General features: G+C 26.5%; 2 protein-coding genes and 1 non-coding gene across 4 annotated transcripts; 2 read left to right on the forward strand and 1 right to left on the reverse strand.

The window, feature by feature from the left end:
- Window positions 1-9,211: 9,211 nt before the first annotated feature.
- LOC111296370 (vacuolar protein sorting-associated protein 55 homolog) lies at window positions 9,212-12,266 on the forward strand. 2 transcript variants are annotated; one of them, XM_022890642.2, is made up of 5 exons: window positions 9,212-9,292; window positions 9,764-9,815; window positions 11,286-11,325; window positions 11,458-11,542; window positions 11,849-12,266. In XM_022890642.2, exons 2-5 carry the CDS (start codon window positions 9,783-9,785, stop codon window positions 12,030-12,032), a joined length of 342 nt encoding a protein of 113 aa, XP_022746377.1. In that variant the 5' UTR covers window positions 9,212-9,292; window positions 9,764-9,782; the 3' UTR covers window positions 12,033-12,266. The 2 variants fall into 2 exon arrangements, with proteins under 2 accessions (XP_022746377.1, XP_022746381.1); XM_022890646.2 differs by lacking the exon at window positions 9,212-9,292 and adding an exon at window positions 9,546-9,670.
- An 84-nt stretch (window positions 12,267-12,350) lies between these two features.
- Window positions 12,351-12,459, forward strand: LOC149515902 (small nucleolar RNA Z266). The gene has a single exon (XR_016326385.1). It is a non-coding gene; the product is annotated as a small nucleolar RNA Z266 (small nucleolar RNA).
- A 1,034-nt stretch (window positions 12,460-13,493) lies between these two features.
- Window positions 13,494-14,979, reverse strand: LOC149515903 (zinc finger BED domain-containing protein RICESLEEPER 1-like). Its single transcript, XM_089741700.1, has one exon. It carries the CDS (start codon window positions 14,305-14,307, stop codon window positions 13,573-13,575), a length of 735 nt encoding a protein of 244 aa, XP_089597826.1. The 5' UTR covers window positions 14,308-14,979; the 3' UTR covers window positions 13,494-13,572.
- Window positions 14,980-17,000: the final 2,021 nt, after the last annotated feature.

The following is a 17,000-nucleotide window of genomic DNA, read 5'->3' on the forward strand; positions in this document are numbered from 1 at the left end:
GTTAATTACAACATTTTTTGGGCATAATAGGGACAGGGGACTTTGTTTCTTAGCCCTTGCTTTTCCTTTGTATTTGCATCTTCTACCACTATACTTCATAATGGCTCATGGCTGCTGCTTTATTCGCCTTGGTGGTTTCCAAATTTTATGGGTCACTGTCGGTTTGGGACGTTATGAAAAAAAAGAGTTTTAACATAAACATGGTATAACTGTAAGATTTTTAACTTTTTAATTAAAATTAAAAAAAAAAATTTATTCGAAAGTAATGAAAATAATCTAATAATTCAAAATATTTATATTTGATATATTATCAATATATAAATTTTATATATTATTAATAAATTAAATAATAACACTTTATTAATAAATAAATTTTTAAAAAATTATTAATTTTTTTTATATTTATTATAAAAATTAATATTTATTCATTAATAAAATAATATTATTTAATTTATTAATAACATATAAAATTCATATATTGACGGTCATTAAATATAAACTCGAAATCAAATTACATATTTATTTGAGAAAAAAAGTACTTTAAGCTTATATTTAAATTAAAACCTTATAAACTTTCTCATAAAAACCTTAATTGAATCAATTGTTTATACAATCATTAAATTATGTTGACCTAATAAAATGTGTAAAGGTCATACTTAAATAAATATTATTAAATTATTTAAACTTGTACATGTCTTATATTAAAACAAATTTATCATCTCATTTTATTAAACTTTAAAAAGAGGAATTAATGTGCAATAAAAGAAGAGTTTTTCTGATACTATCAAGGCTGCTAATACTTCATTTTTTGGCAAAGGGAGAGCACTTTATACATGTTGGTTTCTTGTTTGTTTTCTTGAAAGTGATATGATGAGATCAAGTTGGAAAATAATGAGCTCTTAGATTTGATGGCTACCCAATTTCAGGCTTTAATAATGTCAACCTTTTTAACATGCTTGCATCACTTTGTCTAAAAGAGAGAAAACCACCATTTTTCAAACTTTTGTTCTACTTAGTTGTTTAATAAGAAAATTAAAATTTATTTAATATTTTTTTATAAAAAAAGTAGTAATTTAAAAATAAAAAATAATTATTACTGAATTTCATACATGTTTTTAAATTAAATTATAATATTTATTAGGAAAATATTATATATATTTATCAAATATACAAATTTTACGCACTCACGTAAAATTTTTTATCTTATAAGTTTTCAAAATTATATTATACTTTATTGGTTTTTTTTTATTTATGATGTTTCAAAATTATGTCTTCTTTTTTAAATATTTTAAACTTTTTTATTTTTAATTTTTTTTTTTTACTTTTCAATATTAAAAGCCATGAAACTTTAATTTTATAAAAAAAATTAATTTAATATTGAATACATTAAGATTAAAAAAATTTTCTTAAAACTCCATAAAAATTAATATCATCCAAATAATTTGAGACAAAAGATGTAATCTATAAATAATTTTAGTAATTTTTTACTTAAATCTTTAAAATAAAAGTAGATACGTTAGTGCATCATTTGAATACAAAATTTAATGCATTGTGATATTGATTGGCATCTTCAGCTCCGTTTATTTTGGAAAAAAAAATCAAAAAATAATTTTTATATTTTTAGATGTTTGTTTGATAGAAAACTAGTTGGTCAATGAAAAATGATTTATTAATTAATGAAAAATGAGATAATTTTTAAAAAATCATCTTACAGATTTAAAAAAATATATATTTTTCAAAAAAAATTATCTATAAGTATAATTATTTATCAATATTTTTTATAATAATTTTACTTATAAATAATATAATATATTAATATATTAATAAATAATATATTAATACATATTATTATAAATAATATATTCAAATTAATAATAAATAATATTATATTAATAAATAACATAATAATAAATATTATTAATGTAATTAATAAATATTATAATAATATATTAATAAATAAGATTATAAATATTATTAAATAATATAAACAATAATAACTAGTTTTATTTTAAGTATTTTTTATATTAACATAATATTATAATATTAACTATTATTATTAATATATAATTAATTTTAATATTAATAATTTTAGTATGTTTTAATAATAAATAATTGTTAATATTTTAATAGTTATATTAATATTATTTTTTAAAAAATTTCTAAAAAACAACCAAGCAACAAAAAATAATTTTTTTTTAATTCATCCAAATAATAAAAAACTTTTTACAATTAAAAAAATATAAATATTTTTTTAAAATTTTTTTTCAAAAATTAGTTTTTGTGAAACAAATGAAGCCTTTTTAGTAAAAAATTCTCTCATGTTCACTCATAGATACAAAGATAGCTGAACCATTGAGATGTAGTCCCGAGCCCCGACGACCAATATCGCTCCAAATGCTAGTCGTGTTCCAAATTTGCGTGCATTTTAGATAAACATTTGTTATATATTTTTAAATTAGTTTACGATCCATGCAATGCATGAATTATTTTATTAATTTAAATATGTGTTTATATTATAAAAATTATATTTTTCTTACAATTATATTTAAATTTAAAATTTTATGATAAATATAAATATATATATTCAATTAACATGTCATAAAAAAATTAAACTTTACTATTATTATCTTGATCAGAATATTAAAAATAAATGTGAAAAATATAAGATATTAGATATAGATCAAAAAGTAAAAAGAATTTAATATAAATATAATATTAGTTTTTTAGGATAACATAAATATTGAATGATCAATTAAATAATAAAAAAAGTATTGACATACCTTTACTCAATTATGATTTTGATCAAATACTAAAAAAATATCAATGAAGAAATGTGTAACAAATAAAAAAATTTGAATAAAAATAATGTCAAAAGAATAAATCATCTAAATAAAATAAATAATAAAATTACAAAAATAATATAAATCTTAAAGGAAAATTGAATATTAAAAAAATATGATGTAGCACATATTATTAATTATCAATAGACTTAAAGTGATATGTGTTTTCTGAATTTAAAAAGAAATTAATAATTAAGTATTTGAAAATAAAGAAAATATATAGAAGAAATATATGTGATTTAAATTTAGGGAGAATATTTTTGTTTTCATTATTTATTTTTGCATATTTATAGTAAAAAAATCAATAATTTAATTTGTTTTTAAATTTATCTATATTTTAATTAAAAATTACTTACTTGGTTAATGAATGTTTTGTCATATATTATTATATTTTTATCTACGTAATACCAGTCCAATCCCACACCAAAGTTTAAATTCACCATCTATATAAAAAATAATTTTTCATCTATTTTAGTCTTAATTATTTTCTAAAGGAATTTTATATATCATAGGACATATGAAAACATAAAAAAAAAATTATTATTGTAGTGCAAATAAAAAATAACTATAAGTATTATAAGTTATTATTGACCTATTTAACTTATTAAAAAAATTATTTTTTTAACACTTAATTTATATACTAAAAAATAATTTAAAGTGAAAGTTGGTTAATATATTTAATGTACATGATGAAATTATAATAATACACATATTTCATGCATGCATTTAGTTTTATTGATTATTATATAAAAATAAATTAATTTAAAATAAAAAATATTGAAAACATATATTACAAATATAATAATAATAATGCAATATTTAAATTTATCCATGCTTTACATTACATATATTAATATTAAATAAATAAATAAATGAAGTCTAAAACTTCAAATTTGTTTTACAACGTATTTATATAGTTTTAAATTCAAGATAAAGAACATGTGCACGTTTTATATAAAAAATACTCAGGTTAATTTTAAATGAGATTTAGTTTTTATTAGAATAGTCTTATTTAAATGAAGATAAAGATTTTAAATTATTTGACATAAAAAATTTGGATAAATATGATTCTTTTAAGATTTGAAATATCTTTTAAATTTAAATAATAAAATGATTTAGTAGTTAACTACAAGTAAATAACTATATTATGTGTCAATAATATAAATTATCCTTATGAGATTACAAGAAAATAAAACTTACCAAATATGTATATTTCAATAAAATATATGATATGATATGTGATTATTTTAATAATTTAATCATTAAAAAATTTTATTTTTAAAGTAATTTTATCACTAATGACATAGGATTATTTTATTTGATTAAAATTTATTAATTTTTAGTAATTAAAGATCATTATATTTAATATTACTAAAAATTAAATATTATTTTGTTTGAAAAAATCAAAATAACAACATGCATTATAAAAGTTAAATAAATTAATGATTTTAATGTTATTTAAATATAACAATTTGTAAAATATTAGTAATTTTTTATTTACTTCATAATAAAATATAATTAAATTATTATTAAAAATATATATTTATTAATATGTGTACTAGTTTTTATAGTATAAATTATGTAAAAAATTATGAATTAAAAAAATTATATTATATATAATTTGAAAAATCCTACAAATTATTTTTGAACTTGTTATATGAATATTAGTTTAAAAATATAAAAAATTATAATTTTAAAAAATTGTAATTAATGTTGAAAATAAATAAATTTTTAATTCATATATTAAATGAGTAATATTGACTATTATTAAGTTTATATATATATATTTTTTTTTTATAATAAAAGTTTTTCACTCATTTGTATAAGAATAAAACCACCCTCCATAGTCGTGATTTAATCAATCTCAATGATCCACAATAACCATAAAATAAATAGGAGTAATAATAGTTCGGATTGAATTTTATTTGATTTTTTTATAATATTATAAAATTTTAAAATCCAATTTGAATCCAAATCGAAATTTTTTTGAAGCCGATTCGATCTGAATCAAATTATACCAATTTAATTCGATTCATCGTTTTTAAAATTTATATTATTTTAATAATTTTTAACATATTTAAATATTTATATATAAAATAATTATTTTCATTTTATAAAAATTAAAAATATATATAACAATTAATAAAAATATATAATTTAGTTCGATTCGAAAAATATTTTATGTCTCAATATAAAATTTAATTTAAATTTAATATATATATAATATTTAATAATTATAAAAAAAAATTGAACCGAACTTATTACTAAAATTTTAAAATAAATTTTTTATTTTTTTCTCACCTCTCTAAAATTAAGAACAATAAATAATCATTATAATTATCATATATATATATATAAATCATTATTTTTTTGAATAATAACCTTATGTTAAACACCAATTTACCAACGTAGAACATGACACCCACTTGTCAATTCGATCTTTCAATGCATGATTAATTGGTTTTCTTCTTTTACAGACAAAGGCCATTGAATCTGTCGTTTCTTTATTCATGCCCCCAAAGTGGAACATCATACTATAATTTTAACATTTTACTAAACAAATTCCAAAGGCTTATGCCTTATTTTTACAACCCTTAGTACTTTTGCTTTCGTTATAGCCAGTGTCAATTTCTTTGTCAGCAAATGCTACTAATTGAGCATGTTGATTTGTTGATAAATGACGATTTTTTTTTTTTTTACAAAAAAGATTGCGGTCATGTGAGTTAAATTTCGGATTTATTTTACAAAACTACAAACAATAAATAGTTATTTATTCATGAAAACAATATAAAACTTGATCACTTATATGCTTATTATGATATGAAGTACTTTATTATTCGCTTCCACTGTTTTTTTGCTCACTGCTCCTATGATATTCCAAAAAAGGGGTTGGGCTATAGTTCAAGGGGAATCCAGCAGCAGCCCAAAGTAAACTAGCTTCAAATTGCAAAAAAATCATGCAAAATAAGGTGGATTTTACTACTAGGTTCTGACTGTTAACTTACTCAGGTGTTAACTTACTCAGGTTCGATCCAAAACTTTTGAGGGATTAACAGTAAATTTAATTTTGATGAGATTAAAAATAATAATAATAATTATTATAAATATAATTAAAAAATTTTAATAAAAATTTTATATTAAATAAATTTTATTTAAATTAAATTAATGATGTAATAAATTCAATCATAATACATCGAAAATATGATAAAATTTAAATACAAACTAAATAACGTAGGCTACTGGCGAGCGAGTAACCCTCTGCAACTGTACCTAGTGGGAAAGTGGGGGACCGGTACTACTCACTAGGAGAAATGGGGGATTTTAAATATTGCAATGCAACAACCCAACAGTCATTAAATCTTGACTTGCAAAACCTTAATTTAACGGCCAGAACAGTCCAACAACCGTTTAACTTGGGGTCTCTAAAGATTATGAAATTAACCATGTCGGCAGCTACATATCTTTGCTAAAATACTGCTCTATGTACATTGCAACATTTTATTTTTTCTCATGGACTAAAAGACAAAAAAAAATTGGGTACTTGACGGTCTTTAGAGCTCTTGGTTTAGAAAAACTTAGGCCTCCTAAAATCATGCCCTCTAAGGGGAACTCATGAGCCATGAAAGCGAACCTGGTGGCTATTAATCCCTGATTCGGTCAATGCCAAATCGATAAATCAATGAACCATGGCTGGTTGGAGAAAATATGAAAGGATCTGTTCTTGGAGAGATTTCGGGGCTTGAAAATGGTTAGCAACATCTCTAGGAAAATGGAACTTTTTGCCGAGAAAATGGGACGCGGCTGCACTTGATTTGCTGCTTACAATTTCAAGTCTTTAGTGCTTTCTAAGCACAAAAATTCACTTATTTCAAAGAATCTACAGAATCAATACGAGAAGCAAGTGATGGTCGCATGCTCGGTCCAACAATAACAGCTAACCGGAAGATGAGCTGCAACTTTGCTATTGGCTTGAGGAAATGACACAGAAAACTAAAACCCTGAAAAGCTGAAACTGTGTTTCAACTTTTGACATCATGAAGTACTAAAAAAAATAAAAAAACAAGTGGATACGGAAAGAAGAATACTAGGCTGACGGTAATGATGCTGTACGAGAGTTTGAAAAGTTGGAAAAAGACACAAACAATTCAAGCTTCATTGACTTGACAATTTTTTCCATAACCCTAACCACTCTTATTCACTTGAAACCTAACTCCTTTTTGGTTGGCAACCAAAGTGTTGATGTATCTATCCAATTTGGTTATTGATTCAAAAGATATGAAGCATTGTCCCTCATTATCTTCCCTGTGAATTCATCTGCTAAAAACCTATAAAAGGCCATTCCATTAATGGTAAGATCTTCGAAGGTCTTCATGTGGAACAAGGCTGACCCCAGGTTCATGGCCACAGTAGGAATGGACAGGAATAAAATTGTAATAGTTGGCATTCGTTTTCCAACTACAGCTTTGATGGAACTATGTAGCCATAAAGAGAGTGTGAATGCCATTTCATGGGCTCCATTAATTGGAAAGCAGCTGTGTTCTGGTGGGGATGATTCAAGGGCTCTAATATGGGACGTGGTGGGCTCAAATTTTCGATCAGAAAATGGAGGAGACATGGAACCGTAGATGTGGTATGGATCAGCAGCAGAGATCAATCATACTCGGCAGTGGTCTCCAGTTGAGTTGTACTGGATTGCTATTGCTTTTCTGACTAAATTGCAATTCTAAAAGGTTTAGAGAAATTCTAACTTAGGCTTACCATATATATGTAACTTGAATCATTATGATTTAAGATCCCAGCTAGTAATTTTTTTTTTTATTAATCATGGTTTTTCTACCACAAAAAAAAAGAAAAAGAAAAAGAAAGAGCCAAATGCATGCAAAGGAGTGTAGATTGAGTTTATAAATATTTTTATTAAAGAAATAAAATTTCAATTTGGTGAACTTTATTTTCAATTTTATATTATTATGGAAAAAAAGGAAGATTGGGATGTAAATATATAAAACTGCATGGAGGGATCAAATTTATTATTCTACTAAATTAAGATATCATATTTTTATTTTACTTTTTTATAATTTTATAATATTTTTAATACAAATTTTAACATAATGATAGATTTCATCTTAGTCTCCTGAGCCATCCAATCATTAATCAAATCATATGAAAAAAAATTATTACCTACATAAAATTTTCAATGATGGATTTGATGTTTAAGTCAATTAATTCATATAATTATTTTTAAAAATTGACATATAATAAATTTATAATTTAAATCTTAACATTTATATATTTTTATTTTTAAGTAGAGATATCTTTTATATATATATATATATATATATATATAAAGCCTTCAATGGTGTGGTTGCATGAAAAAATTTTGTTTTATTATTTTTCGATAAATAAGTGAGTACTAATATTTTTTTTAAAATAAAAGTTTCACAAACAAATTTTGATAATTATGACTTGTAATTAAGTGAATTATAAAATCGATTTATGTAGAAGATTATTAACAATTACTAATTAGTTTTTTCAAACGGTAAAAGATTTTTTTAGTTTCATTCAATAGATTATTTTTTTTGATTGAACAATATTTATTTATATCATATTTAATGAATTCATGAAAAATTATTTTTTAATAGAATTCAAAACTTAACTCAATTAACATATTAGTCACTCTAAGATATAAAATCTAATAAGTTTACAATTCAAGTTCTAGTACCTATAATCCATTTTCCTTATCCCAAGTTTCATCGCTATAGTCTTTTTTATATAAAAAAAAGTTAAAATAATAAAAAAATTTATAAATTTTATTTAGATAAATCTCATATATTTTTATTGTACTCAAATGAATTCTTAATATTTATTTTGCATCGACGTAAGCCCTTAATTTTTTTTTAACCTAAATAAGCCTTTAAAATTTAATTTATATTTAAATGAACTGTTATCATTTAAATTATAAATAAATCAGTTTTTAGTATAAATTAATCTTTTATTTGAAATAAAAATATATTTGGGTATAAATAAAAAAATAAAAATTATTTGAGAATAATTAAAATAAAAAAATTTATCTAAATAAAATAGTAAAGTTCAAAGGCTCTATTAATTTTTTAATAAAAATTTTTATTTTTTTATAGCCTATCAACTAATTGGAATTCAAAACAGGAGAAAAATAAACTTATTTTACCACTTGAATAACTTCAGTTGGCAATAAATAATAATTATTTTTTATGCCAAAAAAAAAAAAAACGACCGAAAAAAAAAAAGGGCCAGTGTGGCATTCAGATTTACGAGGTTTACTGGCGGTAAAATCCCCAAATAAAAAGAACCCTTTTTAATTTTTATTTTTTTACATTCTGTTTGCTTTCTCTTTAATCTTAACTTTGCTGAGTGGAATCTCGATCGACAGCGACTCCAACTTTCCCTTCTGCCAAAAATGGCGATGACAATTGAAGGTAATAATAATCTCTTATTTCTATATTATTTCTCTTTTTTTTTTTTCCTCTTCGATTCATCCTCGTTGTTTGCCCTGCCCTTTCTTTTCAACTAACTGAAAATTTTAACGTTAAAAATTGGTCATTTTCTCAAACAATTTTGAAGGATGCTTTGAGTTTGAATATGATCTTGTAATTAAATAGGGTTATGAAATGAGCTTAAATTGTTGGGCCAAGATCTTCTTTCAAGGAGGGGTCTTGGTTTTTTTTTGTGATCAATTGTTTGCAAATTTAATTTGTTTATTCGGCATTGTTTTGTGACTAATTTATTATTATTATTTTTGTTTCCTGGTGCATTTGCCGCTTGGGGTTTGTTGGATGAATCTTGTTAACTGCAGTGTAAGTTGTAATCTTTGTTGGCAATTCTCGGTTTTTATGAAGTTATAAGCAAAGTGGAATTTATTTATTATTTATTATTTTTGGAATATGCAGGCTTGCTGGGCTTGCTTTTATGTTTTCAGCTAGTATACTGTTGCAAATTCTGGTATGTTTTTCTAATCTGATTCAGCTGTAAGCCTATAGCCGGCGGTGGCACTGTATTCTTGTAAATATTATCTGAATAATGATTTATGTGTATTTTACAGTTTGGTATTTAGAATGCATGGGCATCAATACGCTGATGGGTTCTTGTTTTACTTTTTCCTTGTGACAGAAGCAGTGCTAGTGTTCAGATATGTAATTAGCAATATGTTTGAAGCTTTTTTTGGTCATGGTCTTTAAGTCTAAGCAATTCTAATTCACAGAACTTAAACATGCTTCAAACCATGTTATTATGCCATTCATATTGATCTGAGATGATATTCACTCATATCCTGTTAGTGTGCTTGATATCTTGAGAAGAGGAATTGTGATTCATACTAAGAGACTTTGTCTGCTAAAATTTAGAAGTGGCAATGTCTTGAATTTGAGATTTTTGATTTCCTTTTAAGGTTAAACCGGAGAATTTTGGCAGAAAATATGGGCAAAAGAACACAACTCTGTTGGATCAAGTTGTAATTGTCAAGTCTCGTGAATAAAGGAATGGTTGTTGGATTTGACCAATTTAGGTTAATTAAAGTCTATTAGGTTTAATTGCTTATGACTAAGGTTGTACAACGAGGTCAAGCACATTGAAGCTCATGGTCTTACACTTGCCTTGGTATACTTATTCTTATCTACTAAACTTATTTACTTGAACCATCATCTCTTGAAGGGAAGGTTGAGATGCTTTGGTTCTGAATGTCTTTAGTGATGGTATGAACCATTTGAGTGAAATCAAACTCCAGAATTTTTGGAGACGTAATATCATGCTGTCCTTTTTTGTGCCAAAATGGATTTTATAGACCTAGTGGCTGTCTTCCAGTAGAAATTGCTTGTTATAACCTGATGAAAAATTTATTGTTGAAACAATCCTACGGGTCTTTATGGCTGCATATAGCAATTTAATTCCCAGAAGGTTCTTTAGGTTCTGAATGTAATTAGTGCTAAAAGCTTAAATTTCTTCAAGATGAACTTGTCTATATTTAAGGTCATTTTGTTCCTTGGACTTGATGTCCTTAAGGGCATTGAAGTGACTAGTACTTTATTTAAGTGGCTCTCCTTACTACCTTCTCTTAATTGCTGTTATGGGGTTGATTTGCTTTCTGGTACCTCTACCAATTGGTCTAAGGTTGAAAAGGAAACAAACATTTTCAGGTAGTGGTTAGGGGATGTGGGTTTTCCCCCCCTGTTTCAAGGATTTGATATTAATCTGAAATTCTGATTTTTCCGAATAAAAGTGAATCTAGGATCAAGAAGTTGCTGGTTGCATTCATCCATCCATTGACTGATGCAACTGTTTGAAGAGCTTAAAGTACTTTTGCTTTCTTCTTAGGCTTGGATTGCAAACTAGTAAATTCACTCAAATTTTTAGTACATCAACTCCCAATAATCCATTGACTAATATTATAGTATTCTTTGTTAATTCTTGTGTCAGGCTTGTGCATTATACAATAACTGGTGGCCAATGCTTTCAGGTGAGACAGGCTATTACTAGTTGGTCATGCTAATTATGCATTGATTTGCATTTAAATTATTGATAATGTGAATCCACTATGCATTGATTTGCATTTAAATTATTGATAATGTGAATCCACTATTATGAACAGCTCTCATGTATGTCCTGGTGCCAATGCCTTGTTTATTCTTTGGAGGTGGGTCGACTCAGTTTCTAATCAGCCGAGATGGTGGGGGGTGAGTACTTATAAATCAAAGTTTTTAAAAACTCTCTCTCTTAATTTTCCTGATGTATTTGATTAGCATAATGGTTTCTTGATTGAGGTCGCTGGTTTCATTGGGAATGTGATATGTGGACTCTTAATAAAATAGTTCCTGAATTTGCCACCTTGTTTTCTTTTTCACCTTTTCTGTTGAGCTTTCTTCCGGAAATTAGCAGGAAGTTCATTGTGTGAGAGACAGAGATAGAGAAATCCCCATGTATATCTTTTACTTTGTTTCTTGTGTAAAAATTTTATTTTCTTTTTGTTGATTTTGTTGCAGATGGATAGATGCTGCCAAATTTCTTACAGGGGCATCTGCGATGGGAAGCTTTGCAATTCCCATTATTCTTAGGCATGCTCACATGATTTCGACTGGTGCAATGTTCATTGAATTTACATCATTCGTCATATTTGTCTGCACCGTCTTGTGTTTTCACCGAGCTAGCCTTGAAGACGACTGGTAACAAATGCTCTTTGGAATTTCTAACGTAACTTACATACATCCTTCAGTGGGATCTCTGATAGTTGATTGCTTGTGCCATGTATGGTCCTTTGGCAAAGGAAAAGAAACAGAAAAGTTTCCATTTGTCAATCTGTCTTATCGTGTATCTTTGACAAAACAGTTGGTTTACCTTGTGCTTGACATGGTTCGCTGTTAGTATTAAAATTCCAAATCACAATTTTAGATGTCTCAACAACGTCAGGTGGGGGACAAGCTGATGAAATTGAAGTGATTAATTTGATTTTTTTTTTTTTTTTGGTTATTTTGGTTTTAAAAGTTGGAATGGCAAGAGTGATGAATCAATTAGATGTGTGAATGGACATTGAAAATTTTCCCATTCTGAACTCAAACTTTTGAGGCATAATTAAAATTTTTCTGACTTGCCATTGTCATTTTATTTCCACATTCTTTACTCAAACTCTTCAATTTCATGTCTTCAAATTCACTAAATTAATATGGAAGATCATTAGATGAGTCTACTCTGACAGAAAAAAAAAAAAAAAACAAAAACAAAGGTAATAACGCGCGGCTGACCAAATAATAAATATGTTGTGGCTAGGGTGTGCAGTCGGTTAATTTAGTTAATTCGGTTTGAAAAAATCAATAACCAAATTAATTGATTTTATTTTATCAGTAACCGAACCGATCAACAAAATTTTAATTAACCGATTTAACCGAACCGATCAAAAATCGGTTTGATTCGGTTAATTCGATTAAATAACCGAATTTTTCATTATTTTTTCTCTTATTTTGAATAATTATTTAGCTACAAATTTAATATAATAAAACTCAAATTAACATATCATTCAAATTAAATCACTAAAGAATTTAATAATTTTTACAATATTTTACAAGAAAAAAGATAAATAAATACTCATTTAAACTTATTTAATCAAAATAAATTAAATAATAAGTTTTAAAAAGTATTACTTTAACATATATCAAATAACCAACAAAGCCATCAATACATAATAATTGTCATTTCAACACATAAACAAGTTTTCAAAGATCAACAAGCCAACTTAAAAAAGCAAATCAAGCAAATATGCATCTCATAACTTTGGTGCAAAACATAAAAGACATTTTAAGTTGACAAATTGAGTTAACAACTTATACAAAACATAAAACAAGACAAGAACACTCCGAGTTGACAAATGGATATAAAAGTTCATAAAAAAACATAAAACAAGCTAATTAAAAGACATTCCAAGTTCTAACAGCATTCTTCATACATGAATCCCATAACTTTGGTGCACATCCTTCATTTTTTCCTAAAATATTAAAGAGATTAAAACCTTAATTAGTTGTCAATGAATACAATAAATATTTTTTAAATGTAAATATTCATAGAAATTAATAATGAAATTACCTCAAAAGGTCCGTGCACCTTTGTTTTAATTAATTACTGGATCTAAGGCAATTTTTGACAAATCTAAAAATATATAAACAAAAAATAACAAAAGTAAGCTTTAAACAAATAAAAAAATAAAAAATAATAATCCTTAAAAAATAAATGATAGTATAAATAAAATATTACCTAAATCCATTTTGTCAAGCTGTATCAAATCATCTTCAGGTTGAAATGAATCAAGATTAGAAGATCTATGTAACCAATCTTGAGCACAAATAAGGGCTTGTACAATTTTAGGAGTTAAAGAGCTTCTATATGCATCAAGCACACGACCACTAGTGCTAAAAGCAGATTCGAAAGTAACTGTGGATATAGGAATTGCTAACACATCACGAGCTAGATGGGAAAGGATAGGAAACCTATGGCTATTAAGTTTCCACCAAATTAAAACATCAAAGTCATCACTATCATCATCATCAGGCTCCTCACTCAAATATTTAGTCAATTCTGATTTATGTTCATCTTTGCCATGTTCAATCCTATACCTCTTGTACTTGGACTTAAAGCTTTCCTTTTTTTTTGTCGTTCCATTTCCATTTTCATCATCGGTGGGCTGTGACATTTGGCTCACTTGACTACTTTCATCAACTTGCTCAGACTGAGGTTCTAACATTTTTTTGTATTCATTAACTAAGTCATTTATTGCTTGTTGTACTTTTTTAATCATCAATGAAGCTTCATCAAAAGAATACATTTTCATGAAGCAATATTCAACAAAAGGAAACTTTTTTGAAGGATCAATAAGAGAAGCAATATAAACCAACATATTCATTTTCTCTATATTTCCCCAATACTTATCATATTTATCCTTCATTCTCTTTGCCATTGCATTCAACTCAACATCAGGATTTAATTGTCATTATCGCAAAGTGGAATAAACATCACATATATCATCAAGAAAAGTATTAGATGTGACGTAAGAAGTACCTAAAACTTTCACGGTGAGATCATAAAATTATTGCAAGAAAAGGCAAAACTTCTTAACAATTGCCCAATCATTTTAATCGGGTACCCCATCTCCCATCAAAAGCTCACTTCTATAATAAGGATCAACATCATCAAATGCATCAAATGCCCTTTCAAACTTTTGAGCTGCATCCAACATCAAATAAGTAGAATTTCATCTAGTGCTAACATCCAAACACAATAAACTTTTACTTTGAATATGTTCATTCACAATACACTCTTTAAACTTAGCTAACCTGGAAGGTGATTGTCTCACATATCTTATTGCCCCTCTAACACGAGTAATTGTTTCATTCATTTCCTTCAATCCATCACAAACAATAAGATTAACAATATGTGCAATGCATTTCAAATGAAGATATTTGCCTCCCAAAATACTAGTTTCAGCATTGTTAAATTTTTTCCTCAAATATGCAATTGCAACATCATTAGAACTAGCATTATCAACTGTAACAGTAAAAATCTTATCAATCCCCCAATCACGCAAACATTTTTCAACCGCCTTACCAATAGCTTCACCTTTGTGACTAGAAATGGGACAAAAATTTAATATCTTTTTGTTTAGTTTTCAATCTTTGTCTATGAAATGAGCCGTAAGACACATATAATTGACCCTTTGTAATAAGGTCTATGTATCAGTGGTAAGAGATACTCTTGTAAAATATGATTTCATGAATTGCTTCAAATGAGTCTTTTCATCAATATAAAGCTTATAGCAATCCTTAGCAACTGTCCATCATGATGGTACACGAAATCTAAGACATGCAACTGACATGCAATGCCTAAATCCTTCCGACTCCACAAATCTAAATGGCAACTCATTCAGAATGATCATTTTAGCTACAGCTTTTCTAACAGCATCTTGATTAAATTTTCAAGTGCCTAAAGATTCCACTCCTCCTGACGGCAACACCAATTTTGTTTGAGTACCATCATCCCCACTAACACGAGGAACCTTTTTACAAGAATTTATGTGATTCTTTAAAGCGGTGGTTCCATTCTTTTTAGGATCAGCAAAAAATTCTCTGTCACAATAATTACACCTAGCTTTATGATTACCTTCCTCATTAACAAATTTAGTAAAGTGGTCCCATACCTCTGACCATGACTTAGATGCTCGTCTCATCACTTTAGAATTTGCAGTTGCACTTTTTGTTACCTCATCATATGCAGGAAGTTGAGAGGCCAATTGCGTTTGATTAGTTGTAGAATCCAAAATCATATCATTCACTTCATTTGACATCTTCAAAAAAAAAAAAAGCAAGTGATCAAATTATATCCAAACAATAAAAAATAAATAATTAAATTATATTAAAATAATAAATAAAAATAAAATTATATTCAAATAATGAAAAAATAATAAAGTAATATTCACACAATTATTGAACACATTGGATATTCAAATAATGAAATAGTTTGTTAATCAAACTATATATTAGTTGCTTATTTTATCAACAAACAATATAAATGTCTAGCATAGTTTAGGCTAATTTATTTTAACTTTTAATTTAAGTATCTAGCATAATTTAGATTAATTAGTTGCTAGATCTAGTAAGAAAGTTAAAACTTAAAAGTGCTAGATCTCTGACAATAGATTTCTTTAAATTCTTTATTCCCAAATAGTTGTGTTTTAAATTTATTTCTCTATGTATACATCCAGTATTTACACACTCTACTTCAAGGTGTAAATCACTTAAACTATTTCTGTCTTTCGCTTGTGAGTTGTGGGACCATTCTTGAATCATCTTAGTCTACATCATTACCATGTTGCCATACCATTAGTCATCCCTAAATTACCAAAAGAAAGCAACAAAATCTGCATTTATTAAAGCTGCATCTCATTTTATAACCAAATGATCTCATCAATCATTTGATTTCATTTCTTCTCATTCATTCCAAGTGTGTTCTTCACACTTTCCACAGCACCCTGAGCCATGCCCTTCATTTGCTCTCCAGTCTGCAACAGTACAATTTCCTATTTCATTAGTTTCCTAACCAAAGCTCAAAATAACGTAAACTTTATCAATTGTCTATTTAATGTACCTTAAAATGAGGTATTATTATTATTGAAAAGCAAAAGAATTGATGAAAGGGAATGACAGATAAAGAAAAAACCTGCTGAAGGAAACCAGTAGTCTGCTGCAAGAAACCAGTAATCTGCTGCAGGAAACCAGTAGTCTGCTGCAGGAAACTAGTAATCTATTGCAGGAAACCAACAGACATAGGAAACCAGCAGTCTGCTGCAGAAAACTAGTAGTCTGCTGCTGTCTTTGCTGAGCAGACTCTTGAGCTGATTGAGTAGCATTTGTTGCCTGGTCTCTAGCTGTATTTGCAGTATCCTTATAATTGCAGAGCTTGAATTCTGCTTGGGGAATAGACTTAACTAAATCAGCAGATAAAATTCATCAATCTGAGAAAGGTGTGTTTCACCACACATTAATTGGTTTCCCCAGTCGGCCTCCATGCTAGAAAATAGCATTTTCTTTTACTTTTTTTTGAGTCCACTGTCCACATCGTCTTAGTCCGAATAGTTGTTGCTTTCTTTTGGTAATT

Source organism: Durio zibethinus, chromosome 12 (genome assembly GCF_047325235.1).
Source record: "Durio zibethinus cultivar Kanyao isolate XHJ-2024 chromosome 12, ASM4732523v1, whole genome shotgun sequence".
In the NCBI taxonomy this organism is placed as follows: Eukaryota; Viridiplantae; Streptophyta; class Magnoliopsida; order Malvales; family Malvaceae; genus Durio; species Durio zibethinus.

Coding starts and splice junctions, on each gene's coding strand:
- LOC111296370 (XM_022890642.2), top strand. CDS start 9,783: ATGTTTTCAGCTAGTATACTGTTGCAAATTCTG. Junction 11,326..11,457: donor CTGGTGGCCAATGCTTTCAG/GTGAGACAGGCT, acceptor TATTATGAACAG/CTCTCATGTATGTCCTGGTG. Junction 11,543..11,848: donor ATCAGCCGAGATGGTGGGGG/GTGAGTACTTAT, acceptor ATTTTGTTGCAG/ATGGATAGATGCTGCCAAAT.
- LOC149515903 (XM_089741700.1), bottom strand. CDS start 14,307: ATGGCAAAGAGAATGAAGGATAAATATGATAAGTATTGGGGAAATATA.